Source organism: Suricata suricatta, chromosome 5 (genome assembly GCF_006229205.1).
Source record: "Suricata suricatta isolate VVHF042 chromosome 5, meerkat_22Aug2017_6uvM2_HiC, whole genome shotgun sequence".
Classification (NCBI taxonomy): Eukaryota; Metazoa; Chordata; class Mammalia; order Carnivora; family Herpestidae; genus Suricata; species Suricata suricatta.
Genome location: NC_043704.1, coordinates 57,533,406 through 57,552,437, shown reverse-complemented (window position 1 = coordinate 57,552,437; position 19,032 = coordinate 57,533,406). Strand labels below are relative to the sequence as shown.

The 19,032-nt window shown below is 37.8% G+C and overlaps 1 protein-coding gene and 1 long non-coding RNA gene across 2 annotated transcripts in view; one reads left to right on the top strand and one right to left on the bottom strand.

The window, feature by feature from the left end:
* The first annotated feature begins 2,827 nt into the window (after positions 1-2,827).
* Positions 2,828-3,632, top strand: LOC115291146. Its single transcript, XM_029938707.1, is given in 3 exon segments — positions 2,828-2,901; positions 2,903-3,062; positions 3,282-3,632. Coding segments are annotated over 3 exon segments (585 nt in total).
* A 10,059-nt stretch (positions 3,633-13,691) lies between these two features.
* The window catches only part of LOC115292655, a 24,788-nt gene continuing 19,447 nt past the window's right edge, over positions 13,692-19,032 (bottom strand). The window contains exon 2 of the long non-coding RNA XR_003909084.1: positions 13,692-14,035. This is a non-coding gene — a long non-coding RNA (uncharacterized LOC115292655). The remainder of the gene's footprint in view (positions 14,036-19,032) is intronic.

Genomic DNA, 19,032 nt, shown 5'->3' with positions numbered 1-19,032 from the left:
TCTCGCTGACTTCTCTTTTATTGTCCTAGCCCCACCTCTTTGGGGAAAGGGGGACATCTAGGGCTGCTGCTTCTGATGCTGCCTAGACAGTTCTTTCTGAGAGAGGGTGTGGATTAAACCTGAGCCTGAGTTCTCCCATTTATTACCAGCAGCTTTCTTCTCTCAAAGATTTTTACCAAACTCTCATAACAGTATGGAACTGAAGCTAATTACAATAAATTCCATGCTAATGTATTAGTAAATACATTCTATACTTGGATACCACTTTTTTTGGTGACAAGCAATATGATTTTGTACTTTGACATGCAATTTAAGTGGCTTCCATCAAATGCTTTAATTCATTCATGAAACTTTTATTGACATTTACTATGTGAAGGCACTATTAGTTTAACTGAGGGGTAACTTAAAAAAGTACTAGACTTCCTCTTGCAGAACGTGCCAATGCTGGTTTATTTTTATAACCACACACCAAGGAACTTTCTAATAACATTTGGTCCTTTCATTCATTTATTTACTTATCCATCTATTAATCCATCAGTCAACAAATATTTGTTAATCATCTACTTTGTGGAGGCAAAGTAATGACATGAGGAATACATTAGGATTGGAAGTAAAAATAGAACAGAGAGTTCTGGATGGACCTCACGCTTCTCAGGAAGCCAAGAATATGAAATAACCTCAAAAGCGTTGGTTACTTAATCTTTAATACTAGGGTCACTTTCATTATTAAAGAGCATCTTGGATTAGGAATTTAGGTTTTAGCTTGTGAGATAACCTATCCTATCTCTGCCCCCATGTTCCTCTGGTAATTATTTGAAACTTCTGGTCACTGGACTGTGCATTGCAGAACTATATTGATGAAGCCACAATAAGTTCAAGAAATGAATAATGAAAGTATTTTTCATTACCTATCTATAGTATTTTCTCCTCAGTAAAAAAGGGACCAAACTGTATGCTTTCCTAGGCAGGTGTGATAGAAAATATTCAGTCTACTACATCCCATTCCCAGTTGATGGGTCTGCTTGAAATTAGCCAGCTTCAGAGTTTGGCTCCTAGTTGTTTGTGTATATGACTGAGGGTCATCAGAAACCATCTTAGAAATACAACATACCCAGACATATTTTAATCTCTTCCTCCTTTAAAGCCCCTTTTTTAATTGAAAAAACTCTTTCTCATGCTATAGTTTTCTACTCCTCTGTGGAGAGCACTTGCTAGGAATTAAGTGACTTGATTTCTAATCCTAGCTATGCTGCTAACTAGTTATATGACTTTAGCCGGGAGTTGGCATACTATATATAGCCTGCTGCTAAATCTGACCAACCACCTGTTTTTGTAAATAAAGTTTTATTGGAGCACAGCCATGATTATTTTTTCACTTATTCCTTTGTGCTACAATGCAGAGATGAATATTCATGACAGGACTGTAAGGTCACAGAACCTAAAACGTTTATGATATCACTCTTTATAGAAAAAAAATCTGTCACCCTCAGCTTTAGGCAGGTCGTTATTTTACTTGGGCCTTAGCTTCCCCATCTGTAATTTTGGGGAATTGGATTAGGTTTTCCTCAAGGCCTATGTCCTCTTTTAGTGTTCTGTTGCTCTATCAATTCTTCTTACAGAGCAGCCTCGTATCAATCTTTATATGCTGGGATATAAACCTATTTACATTATTTTCACTTATTCAATTTTTGAAGCACTAATACTGGCAAGCCACTGTAGAAAACTAACAAGTCTAAGGGTCTCTGCCCTTGAGACGCTTATGGTGTGGTTAGAAGATATAGTTATTACAAGATTTAGAAGTTAAGTTATGATAGAAGGTGGTAAAGGATAATATACCAAAATGAGTGATGACGATTAGATGTGTTCAAAGGAGAAAGATGATTGTGGGGTGAGATGATTAGGGAAAACCTATAGGGGAAAGTGGGATGCTTTAAGAATAGTTATCTCCATGGTCCCATAAAATATTGGATTGAGTGTCCTTCTAAAGAAGTAGTTTTCAGATTTTAGAGTGCAGATTTCAGAGTGTAGGTTACTGGGAAAAAAGGCAAATTCCTGCAATGAAGCATTAGAGATTCTGATGGCGGGTCTGGGATACATCCCAGAAGTCTGCTTTTTCAAAGAGTGCCCCTGGTGATTCTGATATACATGGAGAATTTTCTCACTTTTAAAAATACTGCTTTGGAAATTTGTTGAAGTTGCTAAATACTGTTTCTGTGGAGGAATTTACGCGAGGTTTGGCAGAGTCTTATTAAACCACAGATTTTGTGTGACTAGCAGGGGCTCTGCTGTCCATGGAGCAATTACTTCAATGATTTTTTCTCTCCTTTTAGGAAATCTGTGATCTCCTAGGCCGAGAATAACAAACTGAGGACTATCTCTGAAAGCCATTGAATCCCTTAGATAAATCCGGAGGGAAAGTCTGAGATCAATATGGCTGTTGCGTCTGTGATAGCTGAGGATAAATTATTGGAAAGAGTCAGGGTACTAACTACTTCCTTTTGCATTTGACTCTTGGTCCTTTTGTTGTGAGCTGTTTGTTTCTGCAAAGCTGGCTGGGGTCAATGCAGTGAGTCAAAAACCAAACCAAACCAAACCAAACCAAACCAAACCAAACCAAAAAGCCCTCAGTGAAAGAGGTTGGGAATCTCCAATCTCCATCCCAGAACATGTCACTGATGACTTGAACATATCACCAGATACTCAAGATACAAAGGATAGCTTCCACCTATGGGAGAATGATCCTCTGAAGAGAAATTTGGAATCATCATCAGAGCCATTGGAGGAGATGTTTGAGAGTCATGTGAGTGAGATTTTACAAGACCCTCTCATGCTTCTAGTCCAGATAAGAAAGTTAGATCCACTTCCAAAAAAGTATAGATATCTTAGGAAGGCTGTAAGGACAAAGAATAAGAAAGAGCAAGAGGAAGGAGAAGGCGGAGACCTGTCACACCCCTATCTTTCCAACATCTTTTGTGCCACCACAAAATGAAGAAGATGAGGTGGTAGATACAAAGCCGGCTGTATTCAGTGCTCAGGAAGATGATCCTGACCTTCCCAGTGAGGTAGGGATGAGGCATGGGGTGATGAAAGTCTGGGCTTGTGCATTTTCTTAGGAAAAGTAATGACAGCCCTTCACCTGGAGTGGGAGTAGGTGTGAACGATGAGCCAGGGGAACAAACTGGGGTCCCGAGGCCCAGATAAAGCATGAAGGAACTGGCTCAGAGGGTGATGCCCTTTCTGCGTATGATGTTGGCACTGAGGGCTTTACCTTCTATTTGCAGGACAGGTTACAGAGTCAGCAGGATGAGGGCGCCTGTGTGATGCATCAGGAGTGTCAGATCCAGCCCCGTGAGCTCTCAGTGTCCCAGGAGCCTAGGCCGTCTTCTCCTGCAGTGACATCCTTGGCATCATCACCATTCTGCTTTGGTCGCTTCCTAAGCTGTGTCTCTCAGACCTTCTTGAGGTCTAGAAAGTGCCAGGCCCCCAGAAGAGAGGACACAAAGCATGCTGAGGCAAGAGGCGATGCTAAGGCTCTAAGACCTGCCCTGTTGAGATGTCTGGGCAGAAACAGGGTGCAGCCTCATGAAAGCCGGCAGCAAGTTGATGCCAAGATGGCTTCTCCCTGTGTTTAGTTTTGTTATTTTCTCTGTGTTGTTGTTCCTGTTGGTTGATTCTTGTTTATCAAAGATAAACGTTTTTGCTCTGCTTTTTTTGCAAGATCCTTATGCCTGAGGAAGTGGTAAAAGAAAAGTAAATTTGAAGCTTTTTAACATTTTATCCAGTCGTGGGATTGTTTCCTACTTCCTTCCGTTAGGCTGAAGTGGGATTTACTCTGGAGCAGTGGTTCCCAAAATTCATGTGGATGTCACTCATGTCGTCAGTTAGCTTGATTCTCACTACCTTCTCTGAGGATAGAAGCCATACCATTTTATCATTCTGAGTAATGTCTCTGGAAATCAACCACCAAGCGGAGACTTCTCATGTCCAGCTCCTCTCATCGGCTAGAGATTCATTTTGTGTTCCTCATCTTCAGTACTTTGTTGAACTTCTGACACTTTCTACTTGGTTTAGAAATGCCTTAGGGGGTGGTCATTGCTACTTTTCTTGGATAAGGTAACACTACCACCTCCTCCATCTCTAACCACTGTTTGGTTTTCTCTTTTGTCACAGGTGAGTAAGATACCCGGCTCTATCTTCGGAAGTGTTCTCTAGCATCTGTATGAAAGGTAAGGGTCTCCTTTCCTCGCTGTTCTTTAGTCAGATTCACAGAATCCTGAATTCTGAGAAACCTAAAGAAAATAAGTACTTAGAAAAAGTTCAAGATCATTCCATTTCCCCGTTGTTGTCCCAGTATATGAGGTTACTCCTCTTCCCAGGACATAAACTAAGGGTTTAAATTAATTTTATACCCTCATTTGAGAGAGGAGGTTTAAGGAGAATTTGAGAGTTTCCCTGTAGCTTTAATTACCTTTTGTTATTTCCTACTTGCCCCGGTTTTCCAATTCATGTAAGAATAATAAATAAGAGTACAAATAGAAATGAATGTGTAAAGTATCCACATTGGAAGGAACTTGTATATTTTCTTCCTTCCTTAGGACTGACCCCAATGGTTACTGCCCTAGAATTGGAAAAGATAATCAATGTGTTTGTTTTGTTCTTTCTTCCTGGAGTTTGGCTTTATACTGTTGGAAGAATGAAGTTGGGAAGGGAATAGAGTGAGTTGCAGGAGCAATGGCAAAAGATTCCTAAGCCTACCTTGTGGGTAGTAGGTAAAAACTACTGTAGAAGTGTTGTGATGTGATGAGGATCTCAGGTTAAAATGAGAAATTTTATGAAATGTCATACTCCGTGCTTGGAGAAAAATGGGACAGCTTTCTAAAGTCAGTCATGCTTTGATACCTTTAGTTGACTAAAGAGTGGTTGATTGTTTAGAGAGTATGGGATTTTAATAGAGCTAATTGAGCATTATAAATGGGCTCATGCTATTACATGAAATTTCAAATTATCCAACTATATTTATGCACATGTTTTCTAAGTGTTATATAAGAAATGTGCTACCATGTAAGGCATAATGCACATAAAGTCCTGAGTCATGGAGCCTATTGTTAAAAGCTCAAAAGAAGGTAGATATTAGTGTTGTCATTAATGCTTTGTTATTGTTATTGTTTCTTATTATAAGATGTTTTAGAATGAGCTGTTCTATCATAGAAAAACTATTAATTTCAGCATGGTTAGCCATATGCCCACTTCCATTTGCAATGCTGATTTTCATATAAAGTTGACTTATTCCAAGTTTAGGGTACAGATCACAGATAAGGGGAGATCTATCTAAGCACTGAGTTTTGAAACTCTTTTTGCTCATGTGTCTTGACCGCTCACTTCCAAACAGGAGAATGGGTGTCTGTTGCATTTGGAAAGAAAAAAGGATATGTTCTCAAGTTTCAGACTTTGTGTGGGTGTCTTTAGAGTTAGAATTATTAAACATGGTTTATGTCTTAATAAAGTTGTTTTTTCAAAATACATTTAGAAAAATAGTATGGCTGTATCAAAGTAAAAACAAATTAAAAGTAAAACCTACTACTACTGATGAGAGATAAAACATACGGATCACTTAAAAAAATTGTTTCCCCCCAAGGCAGATAAACAGGTAGTGTAAATGTGTTGTAAACAGATGTACTTGACAGGTATAAAGATGAGCATGTTTAATGTTTTTAGTTCCCTTTTTTTCTCCTGGGAACTCTGAGAGCTAGATAGGTGGCAAGTACACTCATTGCTGCAAGTTGAGTAAGCTGAGATTAGGCAGGCTGATTAAACTGTTCCAGTGAGTTTTCTAAGAACACTCATTAAATCATAATACAAGTTCTTTAAACAGATTATTTTACCACTCACCTATGGTTTTAACTTCTACATGTGATTGTTTTTGCTCTGGTTCTTATCCCAGTGTTCCATCCTGAGACACTTCTTGCTGACCATTTTGTTTTTGTCACTTGTCCTCACCACTGTCCAAATTCTAGCCAATGTCATCTTTACTCACCTGGAAAATGTTAACATGAAAAAAAGTCTGGCTAATGTAAAAGAGAACCCAGAGAAAGGGTTTACTTATTAACTGAGCTTTAACAGAAAAAGTCAAAATTATCTACTCCTTATTTATCAGAGGAACCTGAAACAAAGAAATTAAGTTGCTCTCTCAAGATAACATAGCTGGTTAGTGACAAAGCTAAAACAAACAATAGCTAACATTATATTCAATATTGTACATTGTACCCATCTTCTGTGATCTTCAAGTAGTCTGCATGGGGTTGATATTAATAATTTAATTTTACAAATGAGACCATTTAGGGGTGCCTGGGTGGTGCTACTGAGCATACAACTCCTGATTCGGGCTCTGTGCTGAGCATGGGGCCTGCGTGGGATTCTGTCTCTCTCTCTCTCTCTCTCCTTTTGCCCCTCTCCCTCATATGCTCTCTCTTTCTTTCTCAAAAACAAAAAAACAAAACAAAAACAAAAAAAACCCCAATACCAAAACACCCAAAAAACTAAAAATTCAAATGAGACCATTTAAGTTTAGAAATGTCCTGATAAGTCCAGGTGCAGACTCAAAACCCAGGTTTGTTAGTCTCTGAAACCCACAATCATTACATTCTATCTCTCAGTATTACAATGTTATAAAGTCTCTTTGTTTCCAGTCTAACTCTGTAATGTCAAGATCAGGTAATTTCTCATATTTGCCAAAATTTATATTTCAGCCTTAAAGCATATACAGTAAATATAGTTCAATTTTTTAAAAAGCCCAGTTAAAAAGACTGTTTCTTTCAGGTAAAATTTCTGTATTGGTTCAGTAAATAATAAAATAGTTAACCTATGTGTCATTGATAAAATAACATTGTAGTTTAATATAAGCAAAGTTTTAGTCATTACAACCAATTAAACCAAGACAATTAGTCAACTGAAAAGTGGTTAAGAGAAAAAGGAAAAGCACATAAAACAGGGCCCTCAACGTGACAGGGTCATAAGACAAAGCACAGAAAAGATGAATTAGGTCCCATAGAAAGCTAATGGACATGAGTGTTTCTAAACTGTTTTCAGGTGAATGGTTTGGGACCCGGGTAACAGAGAGGTTCTTCTGTGTAACCTAGTGACCCTTGAAATAAGTGACTATACTCCTGCTAATGAACTCCAGGCTTTAAATAGGAAATTTGAATTTTCTCACGTTTCAAAACATTCTTTTCATTCTGATTTGACAAGGCCTCTTCAAGGCAAAATATAAAAGAACAACAAAACTGGTAGATTCGAAACATGGGACTGTATGGTCCAGGAATGTTCTTCATTTTCTTTTCAAATTCAAGACACAAGGACAGTTGTTGTATATGGGGGGTCGGATGGGTGCAGATTTTCTGAGCTATAAAGAATTGCAGCACTGCTCCAATCATGGAACCTCCGTGATGAACTATCTCAGATGCATGGTTATGACCCTGATTCCTAATGCTAGAGGTAGTCTTTGATTATCGTCCTTGTTTCCTTCCCTTTGTCCCCATCTTGGGGATTAGAGTCAGTCCAGTAAAATTGGTGAAAGGCCAGAAAGGCAATTTTATTATTTATTTATTTTTAATATAATTTATTGTCAAATTGACTTCCATTTAACACCCAACCCTCATCCTAACAAGTGCCCTCCTCAATGCTCATCACCCACTTTCCCCTCTCCCCACCCCTCATCAACCCTCAGCTTGTTCTCTGTATTTAAGAGTCTCCCTCCCTCTCTGTTTCTAACTCTTTCCCCCTCCCCCTCCCCCATGATGATCTGTTAAGTTTCTCAAGATCCACAAATAAGTGAAAACATATGGTATCTATCTTGCTCTGACTGACTTATTTCACTTAACAGCATACCCTCCACTTCCATCCACCTTCCTGCAAATGACCAAATTTCATTGTTTCTCATTGCCAAGTACTATTCCAATATATATATATATATATAAACCACATCTTCTTATCCATTCATCAGTTGACAGACATTTAGGCTCTTTCCATAATTTGGTTATTGTTGAAAGCGCTGCTATAAACATTGGGGTACATGTGCCCCTATGCATCAGCACTCCTGTATCCCTTGGGTAAATTTTTAGCAGTGCTATTGCTGGGTCCTAGGGGAGTTCTATTTTTAATTTTTTGAGGAAGTTCCACATTATTTTCCAGATCAACTGTACCAGTTTGCATTCCCACGAACAGTGCAAGAAGATTTCCATTTTTCCACATCCTCGCCAGCATCTATAGTCTCTTGATTTGTTCGGACCAGCATGAGGTGGTATTTCAGTGTGGCTTTGATTTGTATTTCCTGATGTTAAGTGATGTTGAGCATCGTTTCATGTATCTGATGGCCATCTGGATGTCTTCCTTGGGAAAGTGTCTATTCATGTCTTCCAGTCATTTCTTCACTGGATTGTTTTCTGGGTGTGGAGTTTGGTGAGTTCTTTTTAGATTTTGGATACTAGCTCTTTATTTGATATGTCATTTGCAACTATCTTTTCCCCTTCCATAGGTTGCCTATTAGTTTTGTTGATTGTTTCCTTTGCCATGCAGAAGCTTTTTATCTTGATGAGGTCCCAATAGTTCATTTTTACGTTTACTTCCCTTCCTTTGGAGATGTGTCCAGTAAGAAATTGCTGTGGCTGAGGTCAAAGAGGTTCTTGCCTGCTTTCTCCTCTAGGGTTTTGATAATTTCCTGTCTCACATTCAGGTCCTCTATCCATTTTGAGTTTATTTTTGTGAATGGTGTAAGAAAGCGGTCTAGTTTCATTCTTCTACATGTTGCTGTCCAGGTCTCCTAGGACCATTTGTTAAAGAGACTCTTTTTTTCCACTGGATACCCTTTCTTGCTTTGTCAAAGATTAATTGGCCATACCTTTGTTGTTTCAGTAGTGGGCTATCTATCCTATTGTATTGGTTTATGTGTCTGTTTTTGTGCCAATACCATACTCTCTTGATGATTACAGCTTTGTAGTAAAGTCAGGGATTGTGATGCCTCCCATTTTGGTTTTCTTCTTCAATAGTACTTTGGCTATTCAGGGTCTTTTGTGGCTCCCTGCAAACTTTAGGATTATTTGTTCTAGCTTTGAGAAGAATGCTGGTGCAATTTTGATTGGCATTGCATCGGATGTATAGATTGCTTTGGGTAGAATTGACAATATTTATTCTTCCAATCCATGAGCATGAAATGTTTTTCCATTTCTTTGTGTCTTCTTCAATTTCTTTCATAAGTTTTCTATAGTTTTCATCATACAGATCTTTTACATCTTTGGTTAGGTTTATTCCTAGGCATTTTATGGTTTTTGGTACAATTTTAAGTGGGATCAATTTCTTTATTTTTTTTTTTCTGTTGCTTCATTATTGGTGTATAAAAATGCAACCAATTTCTGTATGTTGATTTTGTACCCTGCAACTTTGCTAAATTTATGTATCAGTTCTAGCAGACCTTTGGTGGAATCTGTCAGGTTTTCCATGTAGAGTATTATGTCATCTGTGAAAAGCAAAAGTTTGACTTCTTCTTTGCCAATTCTGATGCATTTTATTTCATTTTGTTGTCTAATTGCTGATGCTAGGACTTCCAACACTATGTTAAACAACAGCGGTGAGAGAGGGATGGCCCTGTCATGTTCATGATCTCAGGGTGAAAACTCTCAGTTTTTCCCCCTTTGAGGATGGTATATGCTGTGGGCTTTTCATAAATGGCTTTTATGATGTTTAAGTCTGTTCCTTCTATCCCCACTCAGAAAGGAGATTTTAACAAGAAATTTAAATAAGGTACATGAATGGGACACCTCAAAACAGATTAAAATAATTTTTACAGAAGTTACATAATTTTAGATGAATTCAAAATTCTGATATTCTATTACAAATGATTTCTAACGTGACCTTGACTTCTTTCCCAGTTATAATTACCATTTGATTCTAGAATGCCTGTGAAAGTACACAGTGCTGGGTCATTACAATGGTAGATCTTCTGGTGAGCAGGATAATAGATCCATTCACAGAAAGGGATGAAGCAGTAACTGGGATTTTTAATAACTATTGTGAGAAATGTCCCCTGAATATCTGTCTCTTTACATGGAAGAAAGTGGAACTATGAAGAGTGTAAAGCTAAGACAAAAGAACACATTTTAATCAGTATGTAATACCCAAACTCCTACTTGGTCTGTGATGCTCAATAAAAATCTCTAACACTTATATATATAGAATATTATAGATGAAATAGAAACTAATCATCCCATGATCCCTTTTCAAGAGCTACCATTCATTCTAATTTACAATTTGGTTTTATTGTAAGGTTAAAATTATGAAGCAAAGTGCTGTGTCTAATTCAATGTGTTATGTAATTATATAATAAGCACTTGGGAAATATCCATCTGAGCTTTGACTTAAAAGTTAAAAAACTTAAGATTCTGAATCCAAGTTTTGCCATTTGCTATTGTGTAACTTTGACTATTTATTGATTAATCTTTGATCTCATCCAAAAAAGCAGGATGCTGTGGTGGTTTTGAGGATTTCATGAGGTCATGCCTCTGAAAAAGCTGCGTGGCTGTTTTGTAGTAGAAAGCTTTTGAAATCTTAATGCCTCTTGAGTTCTTAGAAAACAAAACAAAACATTAACTTGATTAAGTGCTACGCCAGGGTAAGCACCCATGTCAATTTTTATTTTGAAGAGCATTAAGTTTATTTCTGGGGGCATCATGTTAGGGCAAAAAGATTTAATATTTATTGATTCCCAATTTGAGTACCTCTAGAGAAAGTTTTTACCCTGAAACTTGACAAGCCAAAGCCCCTTTACTGTTACAACCTGTGAAATCAGGGCACTTATTCTTGATTTGTAGGACTGAACAGACACTCATTTGGTCCTAAACTGCCATGGCTTAATGCAACATCTTTTTTTAAGTTATTAAAATTTTCTAAGAAAACTTCATTATAAAGACATTTTATTCAATGACACCAAGGGAGTAGTAGTGGTTCTTAACTTTTTCTGCCTAAATCCTTCTGAGTGATAAGAGATATCCTAACGCGTCACTATGGTAATGATTATTAAATACATGATGATCAATGTACCTCTGAAGTATACTAGAATTTTGCAGAGGGGCCCCTGGGTGGCTCAGTCAGTTAAGTGTCTGACTTCAGCTCAGGTCATGATCTCATGGTTTATGAGGCTGAACCCTGCATTGGCTCACTGCTGTCAGCACAGTGCCTGCTTTGGATTCTCTGTTCTCCTCTCTCTTTGCTCCTCCCCTGCTTTCACTCTCTCTCTCAAAAATAAACAAACAAATAAAAATTTTGGAGAAATTGTCATTCGGTAACCCTCCTCTCTGCATCTTAATGCCCTCCTCCTTCCACATGCCCTACCTACCTGTGAATCACAGTACACTGAGATTTACTATGAAAAGGGTCATAAAGGGTAATCTGGAATTTTATTTTGTTGTACTCAATAAGCATGTATGGAATATCTGTGCCTAGACTAAAGTGCAACAAAGAAAACATGCATGAAACATAGAAGAACCTCTCTGTGCTGTCAAATAATTTACAGACTATGCAGAGATAATAAGTCAGGTACTCACATAGTGACTACTGGACAATATAAAAAATATTCAAAGGCGCTCCAAAGAGTAACAGTGTATGTGAGCACAAATAGAATGCCTTGTAAAAGAAAGATTATTGCAAGATGGAATATAGGATATGCCTTCTCTGAATAGGTAAATTTTGAGCTGGAACTTGAAAGAAAATTATGGTCTAGATTTGTCCAATCCTATGGTCAAACAGGTTAAAGTTACTTTACTGGATGGAGTCCTGGAGGGTAGACAGAGCCAGAGCACAAGTGTAACCAGATCCAGTAGAAAGTTGACAGAAATGCTGCAGCCCTTATGGATGAGTCCTTGTGCCCAAGGGTAGGCAGTTCAAGAGATGGGTCAGGAACAGAAGACAGGGCTAGAAAGTTAGGTGCTGAATAAAGGCAGAGAGGGTACAGAGACAATCACAAAGAAAATAATAAAGAGAGAGGGTAGGTCTTTTATCTGAACAGCAGAAAGGCCTGTGGGGTATTGGTCATATAGTGTTTTGTGGGGAGGTCCCCTCCAAATGAAAATGGTGAACAGCTTTGAAGGACTGAAAGCAGATGATTCTGATGAAGAACATCATGAAGAAAGGTACAGATGTGACAATCTTAGGTTATATGTTGGAGACATGGTTAAGTTAGACATATGGGGAGTAGTGAGAAATAAGCTGGCCTCAGCTGAACTCCATATTTGTATTTTGTACTTGGCTTTGATTCATAGTTGAACGGGAACGATTGCAAAGTCTTGATCTTCTTAACGTTGCCCAAGTTAATGAACTCCAAAAGAAAAGAGTATAAAAATAGAGATGTGCGAGGGTATCGACCCAGATTCAGTAATGACCTTTAAGAATATGCTGTTTGGTTCACTGCCTCCCACTATATATCTGATTGCCATTTTTTAACCAGTTGGTTGCAAATAATATATTTTTGGAAGAATTGTGGATAGAATTAAAGGAACAATTGCAAATAAACCCTTATGTGAAAACACACACTATTTTGTACTCTGAAGAATGTGGAAAGTCATGATCTGACTTATGGTCTCACATCTTACCTTAGTCAAAAATTAAACATGAAAGTTGAATGTAATTAATTTTGCCAGGAACTTCTAAATGCTTATCTGTTCTTAGGGCAACAGAGCTGTACACCCTGGTATTTAAGAATACTTCTGCAGACAGTCTCTGGGTTGAATTCTTGGTTTTACTACTTCATACCTATGTACCTCAAACAAATTACTTTCTTTGTATCCCAGTTTGCTCATCTGAGAAGTTGAAGAAGTTATAGCTACCACATAGGGCTTTAGTGAGAATTAAGGAAGGTAATGACACATTTAGGGAACTTAGGCTAGAACTTGGCACATAGAGTGCAAGTACATCAGGTGTGCATCTGTTATCATCAGGTAGTCTGGACACATCTCTGAAATACTGATTTGTGTGAGAAGAGGTCGTAAGGTCTCAAAGGGGAAGACTGTATGAGGAACCTGAGGAGTCTGACCCAATGTTTAAGGGCTTTTGGCCTCTCTAAATCTTCTGAGCAAGGCTGAGAGATAGTGGGATCACTATACCTAATGAGCTTCTGTGTGGTAGGACAGAGATTGTTTCCGTAGACAGAATCCACTTATTACATGACTACAGGGCAAGTTTCTTAGCAGCTAATTGTGAAGGAGTCAAATTCATCTTTTATCTCCAGTGCTTAGCACAGGACCAAGCACAATAAGCACATAATAACTTCTCAGTAAATATCAAGTAAATGAGTCAACAATTCAGTGAAGAACAAGATTCTTGTACAAGTAAAATTAAATGTACTATTCACAGAAACATTTGGTTCATTCTCTTCTAGTTTTTGCCTTGACACTGAAGACATTTCTCAGTTCTTGGCACATAGGAGGAGGGGCGCCAGAGGGACTGAATGTGAAGTTTTCAGCAGTTAAGTGGGATGAGACATGGGATCAGCATTAGGCTGATTTTAAAAAGGTAGATTCAGAACTGCTTTATTTAGTGATTAAGAAGCAATGTATTCCCTTTTTCAGTAGCCTCAGTACTGCTCTTTGAAATGTGCATGAACGCACACACACATACACACACTTAGAAAAGGCACAAATACACAAATATATCACAGTTACTATAGTGCTTTATTCATTTTGGGTAAGTGCTGCCTAACAGTCTCCCTGAAAAGTTAGTAGCCTAAAACAATGACAACCATTCATTTAGCTCATGGATCTGCAGTTTGGTTGGAGTTTGGCAGGGAAGGCTCATCTGTATTCCATGCAGCATAGCTGAGACAGCTCTATTTTTGACTGAAGGTTTCATTCAGGATGGCACATTCACATAATTGACAAGTTAGTCCTGACTGTCATCTGGCTGCCCAGTCATGCTGTGGGCAAGGGGACGCAGCTCCTTTTCATCGACTATAAACCATTCAGAGCATGGTGGCTGTGTTCCAAGAGTGAGTTTCCTAGAGAACCAGATAGAAGCTAGGTTTTATGACCTCGTCTCAGAAAGCACATAGTGTTAGTTCTACTGTAGTCACAGGCTACCTAAACCCAAGGGAAGAAATGTGGACCCACTGCTGCTCCAGGGCAGGGAGTGCCAATATCACAGTGTAGTGTCTGCAGTGGGAGATCTTGTGATCCTCTTGGAAAATACAATCTGTATTTAGAGAAATACTAATTCAACTACCTCTGAAGTTCCCCAGAGTGACCAGCCTATTCTGGTATGCAGGAAATATTTTCTGGAAGAAGCATATTCAAAGGGAGGAGATATTTTTGTGGAAATTTGGAAAAGATGATTCTAACTACATGTAAGCGGTGTCACAATACTTGTCTTTGAAGAAAGTTACAAACAATATAAATAGGACAAAGGGGGGAATAGGGCATTCACTGACTGAAGTACTTTAGCATGACGAGCTGATTACCAAAAATTTTTAAAAAAAGGTATCTTCACCTTGTCCTGTTAATGCCAGTAGAAGGGGACATTCTGAATAACCACGGACCTTTGGCAATGGCTCCTTTGGTACAGTGTAGAATGTGCATAGCTAAATCTAATTTTTCTCTGACTGGGCAAAATTTTTCATCATGACTAGAGGCTCAGAAGAATCTCACCCACCAAATTGAAAGTAGACAGGAAAATCGTAGGGCAATCTATATCTGAAGTATGTATCAACATTCTTTGTTAGTAAATATTTATTTAGCTCTCACAGGTGAAATATAAATAATGACTGCGGTTTTCCTTCAAGGCAGATTTGAGTTCAGCTGAGAATAGTATTCAGCAAATCAAATGTCAGCAGCCTTGACCTCTTTGCCAGAGGAGATGCATTTAAATGGTTTTAAAAATTATCTATTTTAGGACTTTGCCTGAAAACCTAGGAAAATCAGTTTGCTAAAGTCTATACCAGCTGGCCCAGGTGACTTCATAGTCTCTGCCTGCGTCTGTTTTATTCACAAATGAACTGCTACTGTTTTGTATGATGAAGCAATATCACACCAGTGATCACTTCCCCCAAAGCCACTATCACACACGTGGTCACTTCCCCCAAAGCCATAGCCTTTCTCTGTTTAGGATTTGGAGTGGGAAAGAGAGATCATAAACAATAGATTTTGTTCTTCAAAATATATTTGTTGCTATCGGCATGCTTCCTTCCATCCAAAGGAGACTGTCAAAACCCTGTTGGGGTTGAACATGGCAGTTCTTTTCCTTATGGAATGCTAATTGGGCCAACAGAATCTGAACTGGCAGAGGATAATGATAGTACTCCATCATTCATTTCCCACAATTATATTATTTTAACTGATCCCCTATGCTTCAGTAATTTTCTTTTGTTTAATAATTTAGCCTTCTGTTAAAGAATCAGGAGTAGCTAAATGATGATCCATTTATTTCAACTACCTGTACCTTATGCCTGATCACTGTTGTCAGCATAGGGAATCTTTGGTGGTTCGATTCGAATGGAAAATACTAGATCTAAAGAATTGAGAACACAGAATGAAAGCAATGTTTTTATCTCCTTACCTGGGCCCTTCCATGAATGGGGCTCCTTTACCTAGGAGAGTTGAGGCAGAGCCCTAGGAGGAGGATTATATGACTGTCAATGTCATTTAAGTTCTCTTGCCATTCACTGGTTAGTATCTGATAATTTACTGAGGTTAGACAACTTTATGCACAGGATTAAAGGCATTGCCTTGATCACAGCACCTCAATTTCAATACCTTCTGATGCTGCCAGGGCATAGAAATCATGTGACCTCTTCTACATCTGGGGTTACTTTCCGTGACACTAGGCAGAATTTGAAAACAAACTTGTAGCTTTTATTTCATCTCCTTCTGGTGATAACAATTTATGGGGTTGAGAATTGGACATTTTCTTCTTTTTTTTTAAATTTTAATGTTTTTATTTATTTTTGAGAGGGAGAGCGACAATATGAGAAGGGGAGGGTCAGAGAGAGAGGGAGACACAGAATCTGAAGACAGGTTCCAGGCTCTGAGCTAGCTGTCAGCACAGAGCCTGACACAGGGCTCGACCCCACGAGCCGTGAGATCATGACCTGACCCGAAGTTGGACACTTAACTGACTGAGCCCCCAGGTGCCCCTTGAGAACTGGACATTTTCTATGGGCTCCAGAAGTTCTTTAACCTATGACCTGGAACTGATTGAAGGCACCTAATACTGTGTTAGGAAGCATTGTTCTGAAAGGCATTATTCTGAAGCTTGGTGCTCTGTCTCCCTTCTTCCAGTGTAATTCTTTTTATATGCTCTGTTCCATTTCTGGTTTTGAGTGACTACCATTGCTTTCAGAAAATTCATTGTAACATGACTTGAGATACTAATATGACATGCACCATATAAACAGCTTAGTTTTGCATTGTATAAGCCCTTCATTCTGAAGAAATGTTAAATGAACCTGTTGCATTTTACTTTAAGGAGTTTAGCTCAGAAGAACCCTTCAAACAGCACGACTTCTTTAGACAGGTGGTAATTTATTGTTAGGCATTCTGAAATGGTTTGTCTTGCAGAAATAAACATACAATAAAATTACCCATAAAGCATTCAGGTGAGTGTTTTGATTCAACAAATGACAAGAAAGTTTGGAGTTTGAATATTTTGTGAATTGTAGTAGTAACTTTAACAACTGAAGGGATATAAAGACAAATCAAATGGAAAGCAATTTTGATTTTAATATGGAAAATGTGCAGTTATGTAGAAGATTCTAATGGTACTAGAAAAAGACTTCAACAAGGAACTAGAAATTATATTTAAATAAGAAAGAAGATCAAGATCACATGGTGATTGACAAGTATTAACAGAGCTATTAAAGATGTTTTTGAAGCAAATACACATGACATATTTTAGTATTTTTCCAGTGATTTCCACATAATTTTATTTGTTGTTGCTTGCTCATTGAGATTTAGCAGATGATATGTAAAAAGCCAAAAGGCTATATGTGAAGAAATACTTTTTAATTGTCTTTCTGCCAATCTTTTTAAATCCCTTGTATATTCAAATAAATATATATTAACACCCACACATCAGAAAATAAATTGACAGGAAAAGTTGCAAATTACCCAGCAAATAAATAAATGAATAAATAGAATGGAATAGTACATTTTTGTATATCAGAGAGGACCAGACTCTTCTTTAAGTTGTAATTACACCTTTATTTGCTATTTTGTGAAAAACACACACACACACACACACACACACACACACACACACACAAAAAACCCCCCAAACACATTTTTATATTGGGGAACCAATTCTAGACTTTTCTCCAAAGACCTATTTAAGTAGTAGAAAATTAAGAAAGACATCAGTACAAAGGTCAATATGAGTTAATATTGGAGTAGAGATGTTATCAAAACTAGTTATCTGAAAATTCTTAATGTCTACCTATTCCTGTATCTTTCAGTCCTGAAAGTTAAATATATATCAGTGTTTCTTAAACTTTGTGGGTGTCAGAATCATTGGAGAAGCCCCTTCAAAACATTTTTGCCTGGGCTCCATCCTCAAACATTCTTGAGGGTAGGCTTCAGGAACCAGTATTTTTACTATCCTTCTCTGCCCCACTCCCCAGATGTGATTCTTATGTACACAAAAACCTGAGAACTGTTGGAGCACACACATACATACAATAAGATAGGAAATCATGGTACTTGAATGATAGAGCATTTATAACCTTAACAGTGTCAGAGTTCATTTAGAGTCTGAGGTCCACATGAAACAGTTTAAAAACCATTTTACTTTTCTGTAAAAAAAATAGTTGTTTCACATTTTACTTTTTTTCATAACTATTCTAAGAAATATTCCAAATTGACTTATATCACACAGGTATTAGTTTTTGAAACAACCAAATTATTAGGATTGAGAATTCTATTAACTTTCATTTTAGACTGTTACATCTTTTTTGGGGGGGCTTTGGGGGTAGAGGAAAAGAATCATCACTTTCTGTTAATGACATAAAAGTTTATAAGTATACAGATATTTAAGTCAAGAGAAATCATTTGGAAGAATGAAAGGCATTATACTTAAGGTGCTATAACTTCTTTATTGCTTATCAGCCCTACAAGTTTTCATTCCCTTCCAACTGTCTATTTGCTTCCAGTTCACTATATCCTATTCTTAACTGGTAAGACCTAAAGCTTGAAGCAGGGCTGTGATGATGGGAGGTGGGTAGACTAATCCTTTGAGGTGAGGGCTAAAGGTATGTGGAAGAAGGTGCTGGCTGTGGTTGTTTAGCCCTGAGTGGTGGAAGCATGGGGAGGGGGGATGTGGTTGATGTGGACAGGCCAGGTCTCAAGGTATGCATGTGCTGGAGGAAATAAGGGAAAGAGAAGGTGACAGTAAGCTTTGGACTAAGCCACACATGAATAAAGTGTTGATGAGGGCTATATAAGGTCTGCCTTGAGAGATGGTATGGTGTGTTCAAGATAGTTACTGACTTCAGAGTCAAGCCTTCATAGTTTGAATCACTGATCTGTCACTTACAGGCTTTCTGACCACTGACAAGTCAATTATTCTCTTTGCTCATAGCTTTTTTTTTATTTGTAAAATGTGGATTATAATAGTATCTACCTCAAAGGAATTTCATGTGGATTAAGTAAATTGGCATGTTGTGCAGAAGATTTAAATAGGATCCAGAGCTTCATAATATAGTATTCAAAATGTCCAGGATACAACTCAAAACTACTCAGCATACAAAGAAGTAGGAAAATCTGAACAACTATTGAAGGAAAAGGAAAATAACAGACACCAACCACAAGATGACCCAAATGTTGAAACGATCAGAATAAGTCTCTGAAACAGCCATTATAATCATGCTCCAAGAACTAAGGCAAAACACTCTTGAAAGGAATAGATATATAGAAGCAAAGATATAGAAACTATTTAAAAAATCAGGGAAAAAAATACAATAATAGAAATTTTTTTATGCTAGAATTTGCCATTTATTTCTTTTTTTTT